Source organism: Periplaneta americana, chromosome 1, assembly GCF_040183065.1.
Source record: "Periplaneta americana isolate PAMFEO1 chromosome 1, P.americana_PAMFEO1_priV1, whole genome shotgun sequence".
NCBI classification, from domain to species: domain Eukaryota; kingdom Metazoa; phylum Arthropoda; class Insecta; order Blattodea; family Blattidae; genus Periplaneta; species Periplaneta americana.
In genome coordinates this window covers 189,489,124-189,505,686 of record NC_091117.1, presented here as the reverse complement: position 1 = coordinate 189,505,686, position 16,563 = coordinate 189,489,124, and the positions used below count along the sequence as shown (strand labels likewise).

Genomic DNA, 16,563 nt, shown 5'->3' with positions numbered 1-16,563 from the left:
TATGAAGTATGAGCACTCGAACAGTAGGTCAAGGACTGAATGCTGCACGCTTTTGCTCTAAAATTTGCGGAAGTTTTTGGGATCATTTCTTTGAAAGCAGGTAGTGATTATTTTACAATTTGGGAAAACACCTTCAAGTAGGCCTACCGGTAACTGTTTCTATTGCTGGGAGTGCACTTGTAATAAGTAAGGAGAAAGACTTATAATAATAGACTCTAGAAAAGAATAGGTACCTAGGCTACTAATATAAGGTATAGAACTACATATTTTTTCCACAGCAAAGAAAGAAAGAACAGAACGAGAGAAAGACAGTCAGATAATCCGCTGATCGGTTAATAGAGTGACGGATAATCGGGGTTCTACTGTATTTCGATTTTCTAGTCTATAATCCTAATCTATAATTTTCTTATTGCAGGAAACGAACCAGAAAAGACACTCTTTGAAGACTACAACTGCACATGGTTTAGTACAACATTCAGCAAGTTGGAGTTCATTTTTGGTATTAAGCATAACTTAACAACGTTCTATGTATATATGTATGACATGCATTCACCAATGGCAGTTCAAATTTCATTTGCACAATATCCACATGGTAGCCGCCCTAATCGAAATCGAACTTAGAACTTATAAAACTTCAAATAAGATTTTATACCAGTAAATTTATTTTAAGAGCATTGTAGGATTATAGCTGTTTAATTTCTAAACATTTTATAATCAGTTTAAGGTATCATCATGCAGAAAAAATACTGGAGAAGAAATAAATATGTGACAGTAAGAAGTTTATTTCAAATTATTTTCTTTTTCTTCTTCCATGTACAAGTTTAGTATTTTTCCTATGACATCATTGATGTCACGAAGCTTACATATTATCATCTCCATAAGTTGCCGTTCAGCATTTCTTTTGTGGTGTTAGGTGCATTCTGACTTTGTAAGGGAGCTTCATAGGACTGTTTATGAAAATTTATTCAAGATTGAACTCAATTAAGACATAATTATTCATTAAATAATTCTATACATCTTGATTACATAACTTTTAACACTCGATCACTTCGGAATATGTATGGTAAGTCTTTCTTGTGTTAAATTTTAACGTGCCTTGTTAACATGTTTCGACCTATTTTGGGTCATCTTCAGAACTGGTCGTTGTTGGTCTTGGCGCCTCTTGTTTCCTGTGTGGGTGTGTTCGTAGTGTAGAGTCAAAGAGTGTATGTGTTTTGAAATTGAGTTGTGTGTTGAGAATATTGTTGGGGTGTGTCTGTATATTTCATATTGTTCTAGTGTGTTGAGTTTCTGGCTTTTTGGTTGGATGTGCAGTATTTCCATGTCTGTGTTGATGTTTCTGTAGGTGTGGTTGGCATTTGTGATGTGTTCTGCATATGTGGAGGTGTTTTGTAATTGAAGGCTTTTTGCTGGAAGAAAGGCGGATAGACCTATACGCCCTTCTTCGGGAAAAAGGTTTAAAATGTAGTGAATAATTATAGTAGCGAAATTTTGTTTTGATTGTACTGTACATACCTGCAGGACAGGGCTGCGTGCATGTATAACATTTTATTCAGATGCGTTTTAAAATCTTAGATTGCATGTATCTCAATTGACCATATTGACGTATACGCCCTTTTTCCGGCAAACCCCTCAATTTTGTTATGGCTGTGATGTGCTCTTTGTAACGTGTTTGAAATGATCTGCCTGTCTGTCCTATGTAGAAGTTGTTGCAGGTGTTACATTTGAGTTTATATACGCCTGTGTGGTTGTATTTGTTTGTTTGTGTATTGAGATGTTTTTGTAGAATGTTATTTGTTCTGTATGCGATGTTGTAATTTAATTTCTTAAATGAGGTTACAATTTTATGTGTGTTTTTGTTTTCGTATGTTAGTGTGATGTATTTTTTGTGTTCTTGTGTTTGTGTTGTATTCTTCTGTTTTTTGTGGTTTTGTTTTGTATTACGTATTATGTTGTCTATTATGTTGGGGTTGTATCCGTTTCCTTGTGCTATGTATTTGATTGTGTTTGACTCTACACTACGAACGCACCCACACAGGAAACAAGAGGTGCCAACACCAACAACAACCAGTTCTGAAGATGACCCGAAATAGGTCGAAACATGTTAACAAGGTACGTTAAAATTTAACACAAGAAAGACTTATCATATATATTCCGAATTAAATAATTGTTGAATAATTTCGAGGGAAAAATCGTTCCGGAGCCGGGTATCGAACCCGGGACCTTTGGTTTGACGTACCAACGCTCTACCACTGAGCTACTCGGGAACTCTAACCGACACCGATCCAATTTTTCCCTCTATATCCACAGACCTCAAAGTGGGCTGACAACCGTCATGCAACCAACTTCGAGTGCACACTAACTCCGTGTGACTTAAATTGTGGTTTTCTGTTAACGAACAGTGACGTGTATTATGCAAATCAAGATTTTCAGGTATAACTCCCTGTAAAGTTGATTTGAATAATTTCGAGGGAAAAGAGGTATAACTCCCTGTAAAGTTGATTTGAATAATTTCGAGGGAAAAATCTTTTCCCTCGAAATTATTCAAATCAACTTTACAGGGAGTTATACCTGAAAATCTTGATTTGCATAAATAATTGTTGTACAAGTTTATTAAACTTTTAATTATACATGTTTGGATATTTTAATATTCTGGGAATTCAAAGAATACCGGTACAAAATGTGCTCAATGATTTAGATCACTTCTACATTAAAATCAATTAAGAAATAAAATTTACCAGATAATAGTTTTCTCTACACTAAAGCAATGTAAATATCTTGACACAGTATATTAAAACAAAGTTGTAAGTTCCATAAATTATACACAATACAACATAAACTGTGTACTTCCGCATTGTCTACCAGTCTTCATGTTCAGTCAACAGCATAAGTCTCCTCTACCAACGTCACAATAAATAATCATCATCATCATCATACAAGGATTAAGCCATAGGCTCGTTCCGGTTTCATAAAGGCTAGAATTGTTAAAATTGTTGAGACCATCTTCTGTGTGGGCGTCCAATATTTCTCTTTCCATAAGGTCTATAATTCAACATCAGTTTTGGAAATCTTTCTACTGGCATTCTATCAATATGTTATTTCCAGGCGTTCCTATATTTAACTATTCAATCAGTGAGTTTGAAAATATTTAATTCTTTTCTTATATCTTCATTTCGTTTTTTATCTAGTAGAGTATATCCTGCTATATTTCTTAGAAATCTCATCTCTACTGCTTCCAATCTTTGTTCTTGTCTCTTAGTGATCATCCAACATTCCGATCCATACATTAATATAGGAACAGCCATTACTTTATAAAATTTCATTTTTGTTTCTTTCCTCGTATTTTTAAGGTTCTTTTAATAGTGCCACACATCAGATCAAATTTATTTATTTTGTCATTAATATCTTCACTTTTAATATAGGATAAGTTAAAACCTAAATATTTAAAACTATTCACTTGCTCTAAAATTGTATTATCAATTACTATTTTTGCTCTTAAGGAATCATATCCTTTAAATGCTAAAATTTTAGTTTTATTCTTTGATATTTTAAAATTATAATTGGCACTTATTTCTTCCAATGTAAAAATGGCTCTTTGTAGATCATCTTCAGAACTGGAAATCACTACTTGATAATCGGCAAATAATATTGTATCTAACAATTTATTATTTATTTTGAAATGTTTATTTAAACTGATCTGTCATTTTAAAATGACTTCGTCTATATATAAATTAAATAAAGAAGGTGATAGAGGACACCCTTGTCTGACACCACGATTTATTACTACCTTTTTTTGCTCTTTTGATTTAAAACCCATTTCAATTACAAATAATCCCAAATTAAGTTAGGTTGAATTTTAACCCTTAAATTGGCAAAATTTCATTTCTCACACTAGTTTATTAAACCGTGTCTGACTGTAAAGAAAACAACTATCGCAATGTCCATATGTTCTATAATATTATAGTATTGTGAAATTTTAATTTTCCTACCAATTTTTTTCTCTATTGTTCTATTAAAATTATAGCATATAGTCTATTAACCTCTTGTATCCTATAGGATACTTTGCGAATTTAAGGGTTAAGGTAACATGTCAGTAATTTATAGAATGTCTAGCCGAGGATAATCAAGGAAACCTACTAAAATTTTGTTAAAGTAATTAATTTAATCTCTGCTTTGTATTCTGGATCCTAGTGGTCAGCCGAAAATGTCGGCCAGATGTCCCAAATTGTGGAATTTGTTGTTGTATCATAAATATAGCTCTAGTTTAGAAGGAGCACAAAGTAAAGACAATTTATGTTCACTATTTAATATATGCTCTTATAATTGTTAAACTTTCTTATTTCCATGTTTACAACATAGCCATTATACTGTGGAATATGTACACAATACAGTGAGTTACCTACCTTAATTTGCAATAGTATAATACATAATATAAGTATTTTGAGATTGACGTTGCATTATTTTTCTCAGGATCAAGCTTAAATGAACAATGGTCAGCCTAGTAGCTACTGGTACTGGCAGTTGATGTGTCTCTTTTTATTATTTTTGTATCGTAGTACGGGTACTGTTGAGGATTGCAATGTTAATATAAAGGAGATTCATAGATTTGGAGGGAACATATTTTCTATTTTAGCTATCTTGTTCATTTTTGCATTATGATATATATATATATATATATATATATATATATATATATATTGACTTGATATCCATTGAAATTAACTTATTTATTTTATATTAGAGATTTTGTGGAAATTTTGGCATTCATATTGTTCTAAAATAAGTATTTATTTGGATAGTAACTTTGTAATAAATTCAACGTTTGGAATAAAAAATCTCAAAGTAAATTAAGTCTCATTCTTACTTAATACCTACCTTTAAGTGCCAACTAAAGAACTCTGGTTTTCTCAAGAAGTCTTTCATTTTGTAGGTACAGTTGCCGCCTTGTTTCTGGTTTTTCATTGTCTTGTAACGCTGTTGAACATCTGCGAAAAGCATTCCCACTCTTTCTGTGTAATTTTTATATTTCAACTAATTTATTATTAGCATTCAAGACTGTCACTAGACTATGGTTATGTTACAGTACCAAATTATTCGAAAAAATTAATCATACAGACAGCAACAGTACGACAACATTAGCTTAGCTACTTAGTTGGAATACAGGAAAATAGACAAAGGGAAAAGTGGAGAAATGAAGTTTCATAGAAAAGACGAAATATCTAAACTAAATTTTATTTTATTTCACTATAAAATTGTACAATATTTCATTTTTCTGTCTAATATTATAAATATACGGGGCGAGTCGTAAGTAATGTCATTAATTTCAGGTTATTCTTTGAGATACGTATTTCAAACAAAAAGGTTTAATACAATTTTGCTCGATTTTGTTTCCTTTTCGAGATAAAAATTGTTTTATATGAAATATTTCATAGCGTGTTTTGGGAAAGCCATTGATTTAGTTCCCAATATGCTGTCAATTTTAAAAGAATTGTAGTTCTGTCCTTCAAATGTACAGAAATTTGATCTGAACTAAATTTACGTTTTGAAAAGGAATTTTAAAATGTTACCTTTGTTCGGATCAAATTTCTACATATTTAACAGACAAGACAAACATTCTTTCAATTATTTATTATCATAATAATATAATTATAATGATGGAATATAGCTTCTGGACTTTCAAAAACTCAAAAACATGAGAAGAGCAGCCATGATCGTAATGTTTTGACATCTTCTTTGATCTAGGTAAGATGGACTCGTTAATTTTAAGTTTTTTTGATTTATTAAATGTTTTCTCTACTAATTCAAGAAATTACCCCTTTGATCTGTAACACTAAATTAATTTTTTATAACAAATGTCATATCACAGTAACATAGTGATTTTTCCTGCAGAGCATCATTTATCTCTTGTACTCTCAAGAAAACCAGCAGTCTTTCCATTGACATATTTTCTTTGATCTTTGGAAATTTGCCCAAAAACAGTTAAGTGTTCAGTGCTTTTATCCATCACACATAATCTTATTGGATAAAATGTTCTTAAAGCGGGATGATTGCTGGTTTGGTATGATTGCATATCTTGATGCAGAGGATGAAATATGGTAAAGTCCTTGCGGAGAAATTCTAACGAATTAAATGAGCTCATGTACAGAATAATAGTAGGTACCAAATCTAGGGAATCATGTAGGACTATTTTCAAAAAAACTACAAATAATGCCCATGGCTTTCAGTATATATTTTCATTAATAATCTTCCTCGTATGTAATCGTGAAAACTTTGTAACTAAGTCAACAGTTCATAGCATAAATGCACGTAAAAAAAATGACTTTCATATTCCATCGGCAAGTCTATCGTGCTTTCAAAAAGGAGTGTGTTATATGGCAGTAAAAATTTCTAATAGCCTCCCTATCGATATAAAAAATGAAACTCAAAACATAAGATTATTTAGGGCCAAATTAAAGAAGTACCTAATTTCTCATGCCTTCTATTCTGTAGGTGAATTCATGACATTCAATAACGCTTAATGAAATTGATACTAAAACTATGTGTTGTACTAGTAGACTATATTGTAAATCTCATCTGTATATATTTCATCTAGACTGTGGCTATAAATTAAGACATTATAATAGTATTAAGTTTTTTGACTTATTCCATATTCTAGCTGTAAAGCAATGTATGAATACCATGGAATGTTAATAAATACAATACAATACAACATAACTAATACAACTCTCACTGCACTGATGTTTCGCATTCGATCTTGCACAATAAAATTTAGGTTATGTGATGAACAATATAACAATACAATTATTTGCAAACAACTCACAGAGAACCACTAACATTAGCCAACCCAAAATGATGTAGAACATCTACAGCAATTTCAAACAGCAATGAATGTGTGATGTAAGTACTAATAGTTTTATCAGTTTGATAAAATCTTGCAAACATTTGTTCAAGTTGAAGTTCACTGTTAACATATTTAATAAAAATAATGACTTGTTCCTTAGAAGCAACTTCTGAAGTTTTGTCCTTCTCCTTTTCCGAAATTTTCTGCAGTTTGTCATTTGAGATTAAGGCAAAATAATTATACATCTTGATTACACAACTTTTAACACTGTATCACTTAGGAATATGATTTTTTTGTGTTAAATTTATCGTACCTGGTTTACATGTTTCGACCTATTGTGGGTCATCCTCAGAACTGATCGTTGTTGGTCATGTTTCCTTGTTTTGTTTCCTGTGTGGTGTAATGTGGAGTCAAAGAGTGTGTGTGTTCTGAAATTGAGTTGTGTGTTGAGAATTTCATTGGGGTGCGTTTTTGTGTGTCTGTATATTTCATATTGTTCTAGTGTGTTTAGTTTCTGGCTTTTTAGTTGGATGTGTAGTATTTCCATGTCTGTGTTGATGTCTCGATAGATGTGGTTAGCATTTGTGATGTGTTCTGTATATCACAGCTATAACAAAATTACAAAACACCTCCACATATGCAGAACACATTACAAATTATGTGGCGTAGAAGATTCCTGAGATTTTCACTTATTGCAATGATTTCTCCATCAAAACTTGTTGTTCCATATCCAAGAGATCTATAAAGTGAGAAGAGACAGCACGTAACACCTGCACCGGCACCTTGTTCAAGGATCTGTCAGTGTATAAATGAAGCCAGTTTTGTGGAGGGTACCTAATATTAATTGTCTCTAAAGACAATTGTTTCATTATTTCAGTGTTTACTTCTGATTTCAGTATTTCTTCTGTTAAATTTAGATTATACTGTATATTTAATAGAGTTAAAGGGTTTGGTTTAATTTGTAAGTTTTTTTTTTCTCTGAAAATGTATACTTTATGTTAAATGATAGGTTTGGAGCAGTAATATGCTAAGGTAAAAAATGAATATGAATTTAGGTGTCAATAAATTTATGTCATTGTAATCAATTAATAAACATTAACATTTAAATATTTTTTGTCACATGTGATACCATCTTTTGGAATTTGTGCTTTAAAATTAATAATAAATAGCTGGGGAAATCTATGAGACAGAACTACTGTTAAGTCATTAAGTTAATAATTTGGCATATATATTATTGCCACAAGTCCTTTAGAAAGACGACAGAGAAGCATGATGTAACTTACAGCCAGATAAATATTATTTTGTACTTAGAAACCTGTATCTATAATATGTTTTTTATTCAAATTGTAATTTTGAGATTCATATTACGTTCTTCAAATGCACATAAAATGATAATTTTTATAGACCTACTTTTTTTTTGTACAGTCATGAAAATGTCAACTCTGCCCATATTCATATCACTCTTTCTTTAAGACAAAATGTAAGTATTGGATACTGTAGATGATGGAAAAAGAATGTCCCTCTTTGGTAGATCTAAAATCTGGCAACCTTGGTTCTGAAGGCCATTTTGAGCATAAAATGTCATATGAACATGAGTTCGATTATCATTAGTTTGAAAGTTATTCGTAAAAATCCAAACGTCATATTGTGAATCAGGCTTTGAAGTTGCTTGTATCGTAATACAAAATTAGAACGTAAACTAAATGGAGAGTTGGGCTGTGATGTGAAGTATAGGGCAGAAGGAGAAGACATCATTTGTACTCATCAGGGACAGCCATGTCACGTTACAGAACACTATGCATGCTGTGCACCATTCACATCCATGTGGCCAAGTGCATTGAAGTGGAAGAAGGGATATTTGAAAATCTGCTTCCAAAATGAGGTATGTTTATTTTATGATTAATACAGTATTTTGAAGTTCCGCACCATGGCGTCGTGGTCTAAGGCATCCTGCCTAAGATTTGCTTTACGGAATGCGTGCTGATTCGAGTCCTCATGGGGGAAGAAATTTTCTCATGAAATTTTGGCCAGTGTAAGGGACTGGTGCCCACCCAGCATCGTGTTGCACTTGGGGAGCTGCGATAGGTAGCGATATCCGGTTGCGAAAGCCAGCTATAATGGCTGGAGGGATCATCGTGCTAACCACACGATACCTCCATTCTGGTTGGATGATCGTCCACCTCTGCTTCGGCATGTGGACGTGAGTCCAGCAGCTGACTGGTCGGTCTGGGCCCTTCATGAGCTGTAGCACCACGGATTATTATAATACAATATTTTGAAGTAATATTTCTGTGTATTTTAAGTAAATAATTCTTAGTTCTGCTCAAACCCACTTCTATTTTCGTAGGATTCAATCAGCTGTAAGTCCTTAATAGCTGATAATAAGCTGTTCAAAATGGCTTATAGAACTGATTTCTAAAGCACAGGTCATTAGTCGTGAATCAGTCTGTATACAAGTTGCGAGATTTTACTTCTGAAAGATAATGAACTGAATCACTGCTAAGCAGGCTTTTTTTTTTTTTTTTTCATTTTACGAAGGAGGAGCCCGAAGGCTTGCACTGCACCCTAAGGATTATTGTGCTTACTACTCCTGTGAATGATATTTATTGCCGAATGATCACACTCTTGTACAATTACAGCACATAGCACCATGAACTTAATCTGCGCTATGATATCGGTAATGAATCTAATATGCGAATAAATTATGGCGAAATAAGTCCAAGATCCAATGCCGAAAGTTACCCAGAGATTGTGCTTCAGTTGGTTGAGAGAAAACCTCAGAAAAGCTCCAACCAGAATTTGAACCCGGGCCCTCTCATTTCATAGTCAGATATGCTGTTACTCCACAGTAGTGGACAATGGGCTGTTACTCGAATGGCGCCCTACTAAACAAAACCTGTTTCCAGGTGTAGGCCTATGTCCGTTATAGTTTCGTAAGTTTCTTGCAAATTCTGCACATTCTAGTTCTTATTTTCTCAATGTCTATCAGCTTAGGCAAGTTAGCAATAATCAAACTTTCAGATTAAGCCTACATTGTGTGGACTAAGAACTAATTGAAGATATTTTGTCTGCATATTATCTCATCATCTGACTGCCTTGTGTAGCCACTGGCCATGTAAGATTTAATTTTTTAGAAATTTATTTCAATTGCTGTACAATCAGGCCTACTTATTACTAATATTAATTTTGTTTTTTAATTATCGGTACTCCTGAATTGTGTAAATCACGTAGGTAGCCAACTATCACTAAGAGTTTGCAAGATATTTACTGAACCAAAAATTTACAAAGCTGCAATTTGTTAGGTACCGGTACTGTATTAGGATGCACTAAAATGTTTCTTAATTATCAGGGAACGGATTTATATGGACTAAAAATATATGAAATATGTAAATATATATGTAGTTATTTTTACCAAAATATGGAATTAAATATGGATTTTTACCAAAATATGGAATTAAATATGGACTTAAAATTATAAAAAAATGACTATGTACGTTAAATATTGGTACATTTTAATCAAACTAAACAAAAAATATAATGGACGTACCTTATCTTCCAATGTAGTTTCAACAAAACACAATTTTTATTGTCTGTTACCATAACAATAGGTTACAAACATTTCTTTCAAGTGCTGAAAAGTGAATCTTCTTCTATTGTCTCTGAGGATAGATTTATACTGACTAAAAGAGCGTTCGACGTCACAAGAAGTAACTGGTACATAATTCAATTTCACAATGTCTGCTGGGGATAAGTCCAAGTTAATCTTCACTGTTGATTCACCACTCATCACAGCAACAACCTTTTGTAGTTCTTCATATCCAGGGTTTTTTGAAAGTACAGTGTCCACCTTAGCTCTTACTGCATCTGCAACTTTACCTCTACCACGATTCAGTTGTTCCACAGTACTATTTATAATTTCAAAACTTTCAGATAGTGAAAGGTGCCTATTTTGGAGACTTTTGAGCGTTTTTATGATGCATGAAAATGTATGCTGAATGTGAGCTAAGTCATTCTTCACACTTATGTCACAGGTAACTGTTTTCGCAGTATCAATTGAGACTGCATCTTCAGAGTCCAATGCAAGGAGAACATTGTTAATAGAGTCTATATGTTCGGCATAATATTCAACTGCTTCTAGCCATGTACCCCATCTAGTTAAAATTGGCTTTGGTGGCAATGGAATTTCAGGGTACATTTCTTTCAACACGTTAACTCTACTGGGAGCTTTGAGAAATACTTTTTTCACTGATGAAATCAACAAATCTACTTTAGGGAAATTGTCTCTGACCACTTCTGCCACACGATGAAATGCATGCGCCACACAAGTAAAATGAGTCAATTTAGGATATACAACAGATAATGCTTGTCCAGCTTTGACCATATAAGGGGCAGCATCGCTAATAAAGAATAACACATTATCGTACATAATACCCTTTGGCCACAGGATACCCATAGCTTCGTTGAACAGTTTAACTATAGTTTTGTTATTGCACTTTTCTAGAACATCACAATGTAAAAGAATTCGTTCAGAATATTGTTCACTTAACAAACCGATAACTACATTACCAACAAGTCTACCTTCTTTGTCGGGAGTCTCATCAATGGAAACCCAAATTGAACTATCTTTAATTTCATCTCTTATCTTCTGTATTGTCTCATCGTAGATGGATGGAGCATACGTCTTCCTAAGTGTTGACTCATCCGGGATTGTATGTTGAGTATATTTTTCAAGGAATTCCCTGAAGACCTTATTCTTTAGTTTGTAGAGAGGAATATCAGCAGAGATGAGAGAACGGCACAGGTCGATGTTAAACTCAGATCTTACATTCGATGTTGTTGGTTGTGTTAAAAACAATTGTCTCTGCTTGGAATTTAGTTGTTTGTTGGCCTGATGTTTACTAGTTGTAATGTGTTGTTGCACCAGGAACTTTTGTGTAGATGATACTGCACACTGACACAAATTACAAAATAATATTTTATTGTCAGTTGATAAACCATCTTCTTTAAATTCTGAAATGTAACTTGTTAGTTTTGATTTTAAATTGACTGAATGACGTACTTTTGGCATATTTACCGTCTTTATAGTATGATTTACAAAACTGAACCTATGTGTACTCTGACTGGCATTTAACTGTTGAGCTGCACAACTGAAGTCTGTTAAAAATTTTAAATTAAATTAATACAGTTTTGTAACTTACTTTCCCATTGTTGATAGGACTGCTAATTTTCAAATAACTCTGATGTTAAAGGGATTACTGAACATGTGTTTAAATCTCTATTGTTGAAATGTATTTTTAAAAGTTAATGGAATTTTGTTTTGTTTTATTGTTAAACCTAATATAATATGGACTGTTTTATATGAAATATGGAAAATATATGGAAATTAACGAAAATATGTACTAAACTCTAAAATATGGAAAAATATGGAAAATAAAAGTAGGATTTTTCAACCCTACACATTGTGAAACATAAAGATAATGCAAAATATAAATTATATTAGCTTTATAAGTAAATATGTATTTACATATAAATCCTTTCCCTGTTAATTATAGACTTTTCTAATGTTTCACTCTAGTTTTTTATACTGGTATGGTACCAGTACCACTATTGTTGGGATTTGGGAATATGGTAATAAGGAAGGTGTCGGCAAAGTGATTAGGCCTATTATTATTACAGTATTTCATCGTCGGATCATCGGTGGTTGATTTGGACAACTAGATGTTTCTTCTTACTTTGTTATTTAACGACGCTGTATCAAATACATGATTATTCAGCGTCCATGACATTGGTGATAGCGAGATGGTAATTAGAGGCCGAGGATTCGTCATAGATTACCTGGCATTCGTCTTACGGTCGGAGAAAACCTCGGAAAAAACCAACCAGGTAATCAGCCCAAACGCGAATCGAACCCAAACCCGAGTGCAACTCTGGATCAGCAGGCAAACGCGATGCTACCTGAGTTACGCCAGTGTTGATTATAATTATTTGGTTTACCGTATGTACATACGTTCTGAATGTTATAATAACTTTTTGTATGCACCTACGTATATCTACCGTTGCAACGATATCTACACTGCATACTTGCATTGAGGAATTAGTATCTACGCACCTGTCGCACCTCGTTGTACATTGTACATGAACCGTGAGGTGACCCATTTAAAAGTATGACATCGCATGCCGGTCGGTAGACTAATCGAAAACAGTGAAAAGATGCTGTGATATTACTAACCGTATAATATTGTCGGAAAACTGACATAATATATTACATAACAAGAATCTTTACAATAGAAGTTCCCACTGTTATACATAACAGTTAACTGCATAGATGACAGTTACGAAAATCCACGTGATAGATGCAGTAGTAATTATGTCTTCAATCTGAATAGCGAAAGCGTACCACAATCCTACTTTTGTTAGGATTAGTAGTTTAATCGGCATGAAAAATAATGATGTGCTTATTTTATATAATTTGTTTGGAAGTTATTAATTTTTAAAGAAGTAAATAAAGGAATTTATTGAATGATACAACCACGGAGCTAACTGTGAGCCATGAGGGTCGATGACCATTTTACACGTCATACACATCATTTGTCATGGCGTCATAATTTTCAATTGCCATGTGTAAATTGGTTTTTAATCAAATGAAGAGGTTCTATGACTTAAACTATTGGATCGGCAATTATAGTGTACTACGTACATAAACATAAGATCTGTTATTAGAAAATAACGGCACCACCTGGGAAAAAACGATAATCCCTTTACAGACTTTACGTTATTCGTAAAGGAAGGTGCATGCTGGGCACATGACGTCATGGTCTGTCGCGGAAATGGTTAATTCAAGATGGCAGGGAACCTGCAGATGTTTTTATTCTTGTTTAAATCAAAATATCGTCGAAAATTTTACTTTCGGCATATATTATTGTGTTTTGGTGTAGTATACTCTTTCATAGTGAGCGTGGTTTCTAGTACAAACTGTACAAGTGTTCAGTGTGTGAACGGAAAGTGTGAAAATGGCACAACCTGTGTTTGTTTTGATGGTTGGCAAGGGCAGTATTGTCAATTTTGTGGGGGTAAAGTTAGGTAGGAATAATAGCAAAAATGGTTTTAAACACGTTGAAATAATCTTTTGTAAATATTTGTTAAATTTCAAGTGTGAGATCTTGCTAAGTGAAAACTATGTGTTAGGTTATGTCTACCAGTTTGGTAGCCTCCATTATTAAGTTGGTACATTTTTAAGAGATTTACTATGTGAGTTCATATAATTATTTCTTTACCGTTGCTGGAAACAGGTTGACAGAAAAGTCGGGAAATATCCATGACGGTCACGGCAATTATTCCATTGACGTCAAGTGCAGTTGGTTGGTGGATGCAGGTGGTGCACCAAATGCAACAATTCGATTGCACTTGGAAGAATTTGCCACAGAATGTGGTTGGGACCACCTTTATATCTTCGATGGAGATAGCGTACATTCTCCGCTGCTGGCAGTATTTAGGTTAGAATTATTCTGTTGTACCTATTTTAATTTGTGCTTTTATAGGCTTTGTGAAACAGACATGTTTAATTGTAGGCCTAATTGAAGTAAGGGCAAAAGCTTTTTTTATTTTTGAACCGTTCATTAGATGTTCTAGAAGTACGCTAATGTTCGGAATGTGTATGATCTCACAAAGAATTCCACTATATGACGGAGTAGTTCCATTTACTTAGGATGACCAGAATTTCTAAATAAAAAACCGGGACATTTCTTCACGAATTATGCGTCATGTAAAATACAATTTTTGGTTACAGTACATTATTAATTATTGCACCTTTATATCAGACATCCGATAATCGGGTCTGCACTCGTATTTGTCACTGCTCCCATATTTCTTAAAAAAATTCCTCTGCCCTTTGACACCAATTGATAGAATTCCCCATACGAAAGGTTATAAATTATGCAGCACTTGTAATAGACCTTCCTGTGTTCCCATTTACAATCTGTTTCTGTCATTCAGAATACTGCTCGGGATATTCGCATTCACTGAACAAATTAACCCATTTTTTATGGAAAAGTTTGTCTTTCCGTTCATCTTTCTTTGATTCCTGCATTCCATTCAGAACAGCCATTTGATTTAAGAGAAGATTTTCATTGATCTCTATCTGGTAGTTAGCAAGGGACTGCCGGTCTTTTACAAGGTATGTGGCGAGGTTATTGGGTTAGTTAAGGGGATATCTGACCTCACGTCACTTAGATATCCCCTCAACTAATTCACTAACCTTGCCACATAGGTACCTTGATAAAAGTTCGACGGTTCTTCGCTAATTACCCTCTAGGCCTATCTTCCTTTCTTTCATATAAAGATAGATTTCTTCCAGTCGGTGATTTTTCCATTAGCACACAGGGAAACACACACACACAAACCTAAAAATAATTTGCTCCACATGTTAATGTACTTTTGGCATATCCTGTGGAATCCCGGCCACTAAGTCACACAGTTGAGTGCGCTTCTTGTATAATAGCATTTGACATAATATAGTGTCAACATATATGTCGAATGTGGAGAAAGGCCACAAGGGGAAAAACACTAGAGAAGGGGGATTCGATCCGGTGCTGTGGATTGAACTTTGGTGTAGCTCAGTGGTTAGAGCACTTGGTACGTAGAACCAAGGACCCGGGTTCGATCCCTGGTGCCAGAGCGAATTTTTCTCCTCTAATAACCATTGTTACCATAAGAGATAAATTCTGTAGGACCAAAAACTTAATCTTTACGTAGATTCTTCGCCCAACAGTGCATATAGCCTACTGTGGAATCCCGGTACCAAGTCACTCAATTGAGTGTGCTCCTTGTGTAATGGCAATTGACTTAATATTATGCCAACATATATGTCGAACATGGATTAAGGCCACAAAAAAAAAAGCACTAGAGGAGGGGGATTCGATCTGGTGCTGTGGATTGAACTTCGGCTTAGCTCAGTGGTTAGAGCGCTTGGTACGTAGAACCAAGAATCCGGGTTCGATCCCCGGCGGCGCTGGAGCGAATTTTTCTCCTCTAATAACCATGATTTTTTTAGTGTTTAGAGGTTGTGAACATTCAGTTTCAAGAAATGGAAATTGTAGCAAATTTCTACTCTCTCCATCCACTTGGCTTGTTTGGAGAAAAAGTAATCAATGATCCATTTGTTTCTACAGGATTGCCAGGTACCTACTGCTTCATTGTTTGCAAAATGCCTTTTATGTATCTCAACTGGCCACAGTATGTGTTAGTTTTGTGAAACTGCGAAAGTATTTTGTACAGCGTACCTTGCTATATGGTTTTTGTTCTCTGTTGAGATAAAGGACCTGCGGTTTATAGTTGTGTACACCTCAAAATCTGTGCTTCATTGGCTGACCATGATAATATCTTTGAAAAATATTGGAGTGCAAGAGGTCAAATGACTTTGTCAAACGCCCGGCATTAGAAAACAACAATAACATATTTACAATTAACTTTGGACATATTTATGAAACTAGTTGATACTAATTAGTATTAGGCCTAGCTAGTGCTGCAGTGAACATTTCTACAGGATGGAAATATCTTTTTCTTTCATTATAAAAATTACGTTGGTCTATTTGTGATCGTCGGTTTTTATTCATTTGTTAATATTAACTAGTCAGAAATTGGTTATTTAATTTGCTAGAGCATAAATTGACAAGAACTGTTTTTTTTTTTTTACTGATTTACAGCAATTGAAGTTATTGTGATGA

General features: G+C 33.9%; 2 protein-coding genes, 1 long non-coding RNA gene and 1 other non-coding gene across 6 annotated transcripts in view; 2 read left to right on the top strand and 2 right to left on the bottom strand.

Moving 5' to 3' along the window:
- Positions 1 to 1,088, top strand: part of LOC138705449 (attractin-like protein 1) — a 75,286-nt gene extending 74,198 nt beyond the window's left edge. Inside the window, exon 18 of the mRNA XM_069834161.1 lies at positions 416 to 1,088. Within this exon, the coding sequence (XP_069690262.1) occupies positions 416 to 621 (206 nt within the window). The 3' untranslated portion in view covers positions 622 to 1,088. The remainder of the gene's footprint in view (positions 1 to 415) is intronic.
- Positions 1,089 to 2,195: 1,107 nt separating this feature from the next.
- On the bottom strand, positions 2,196 to 2,267 carry TRNAD-GUC (transfer RNA aspartic acid (anticodon GUC)). The gene has a single exon. It is a non-coding gene; the product is annotated as a tRNA-Asp (tRNA).
- A 2,427-nt stretch (positions 2,268 to 4,694) lies between these two features.
- LOC138705595 (uncharacterized) overlaps positions 4,695 to 16,563 on the bottom strand; it is a 35,572-nt gene continuing 23,703 nt past the window's right edge. Inside the window, exon 3 of one of the 2 annotated variants that reach the window (XR_011333694.1) lies at positions 4,695 to 4,985. This is a non-coding gene — a long non-coding RNA (uncharacterized lncRNA). Of the gene's footprint in view, positions 4,986 to 5,155; positions 9,084 to 16,563 lie in introns of those variants that run through there. The other variant, XR_011333693.1, reaches the window with a different exon arrangement.
- The window catches only part of dsd (attractin-like protein dsd), an 80,242-nt gene continuing 77,132 nt past the window's right edge, over positions 13,454 to 16,563 (top strand). For both annotated transcript variants that reach the window (XM_069834167.1, XM_069834166.1), the window contains exons 1-2: positions 13,454 to 13,921; positions 14,131 to 14,334. In XM_069834167.1, coding sequence (XP_069690268.1) covers positions 13,683 to 13,921; positions 14,131 to 14,334 — 443 coding nt within the window. In that variant the 5' untranslated portion in view covers positions 13,454 to 13,682. The remainder of the gene's footprint in view (positions 13,922 to 14,130; positions 14,335 to 16,563) is intronic.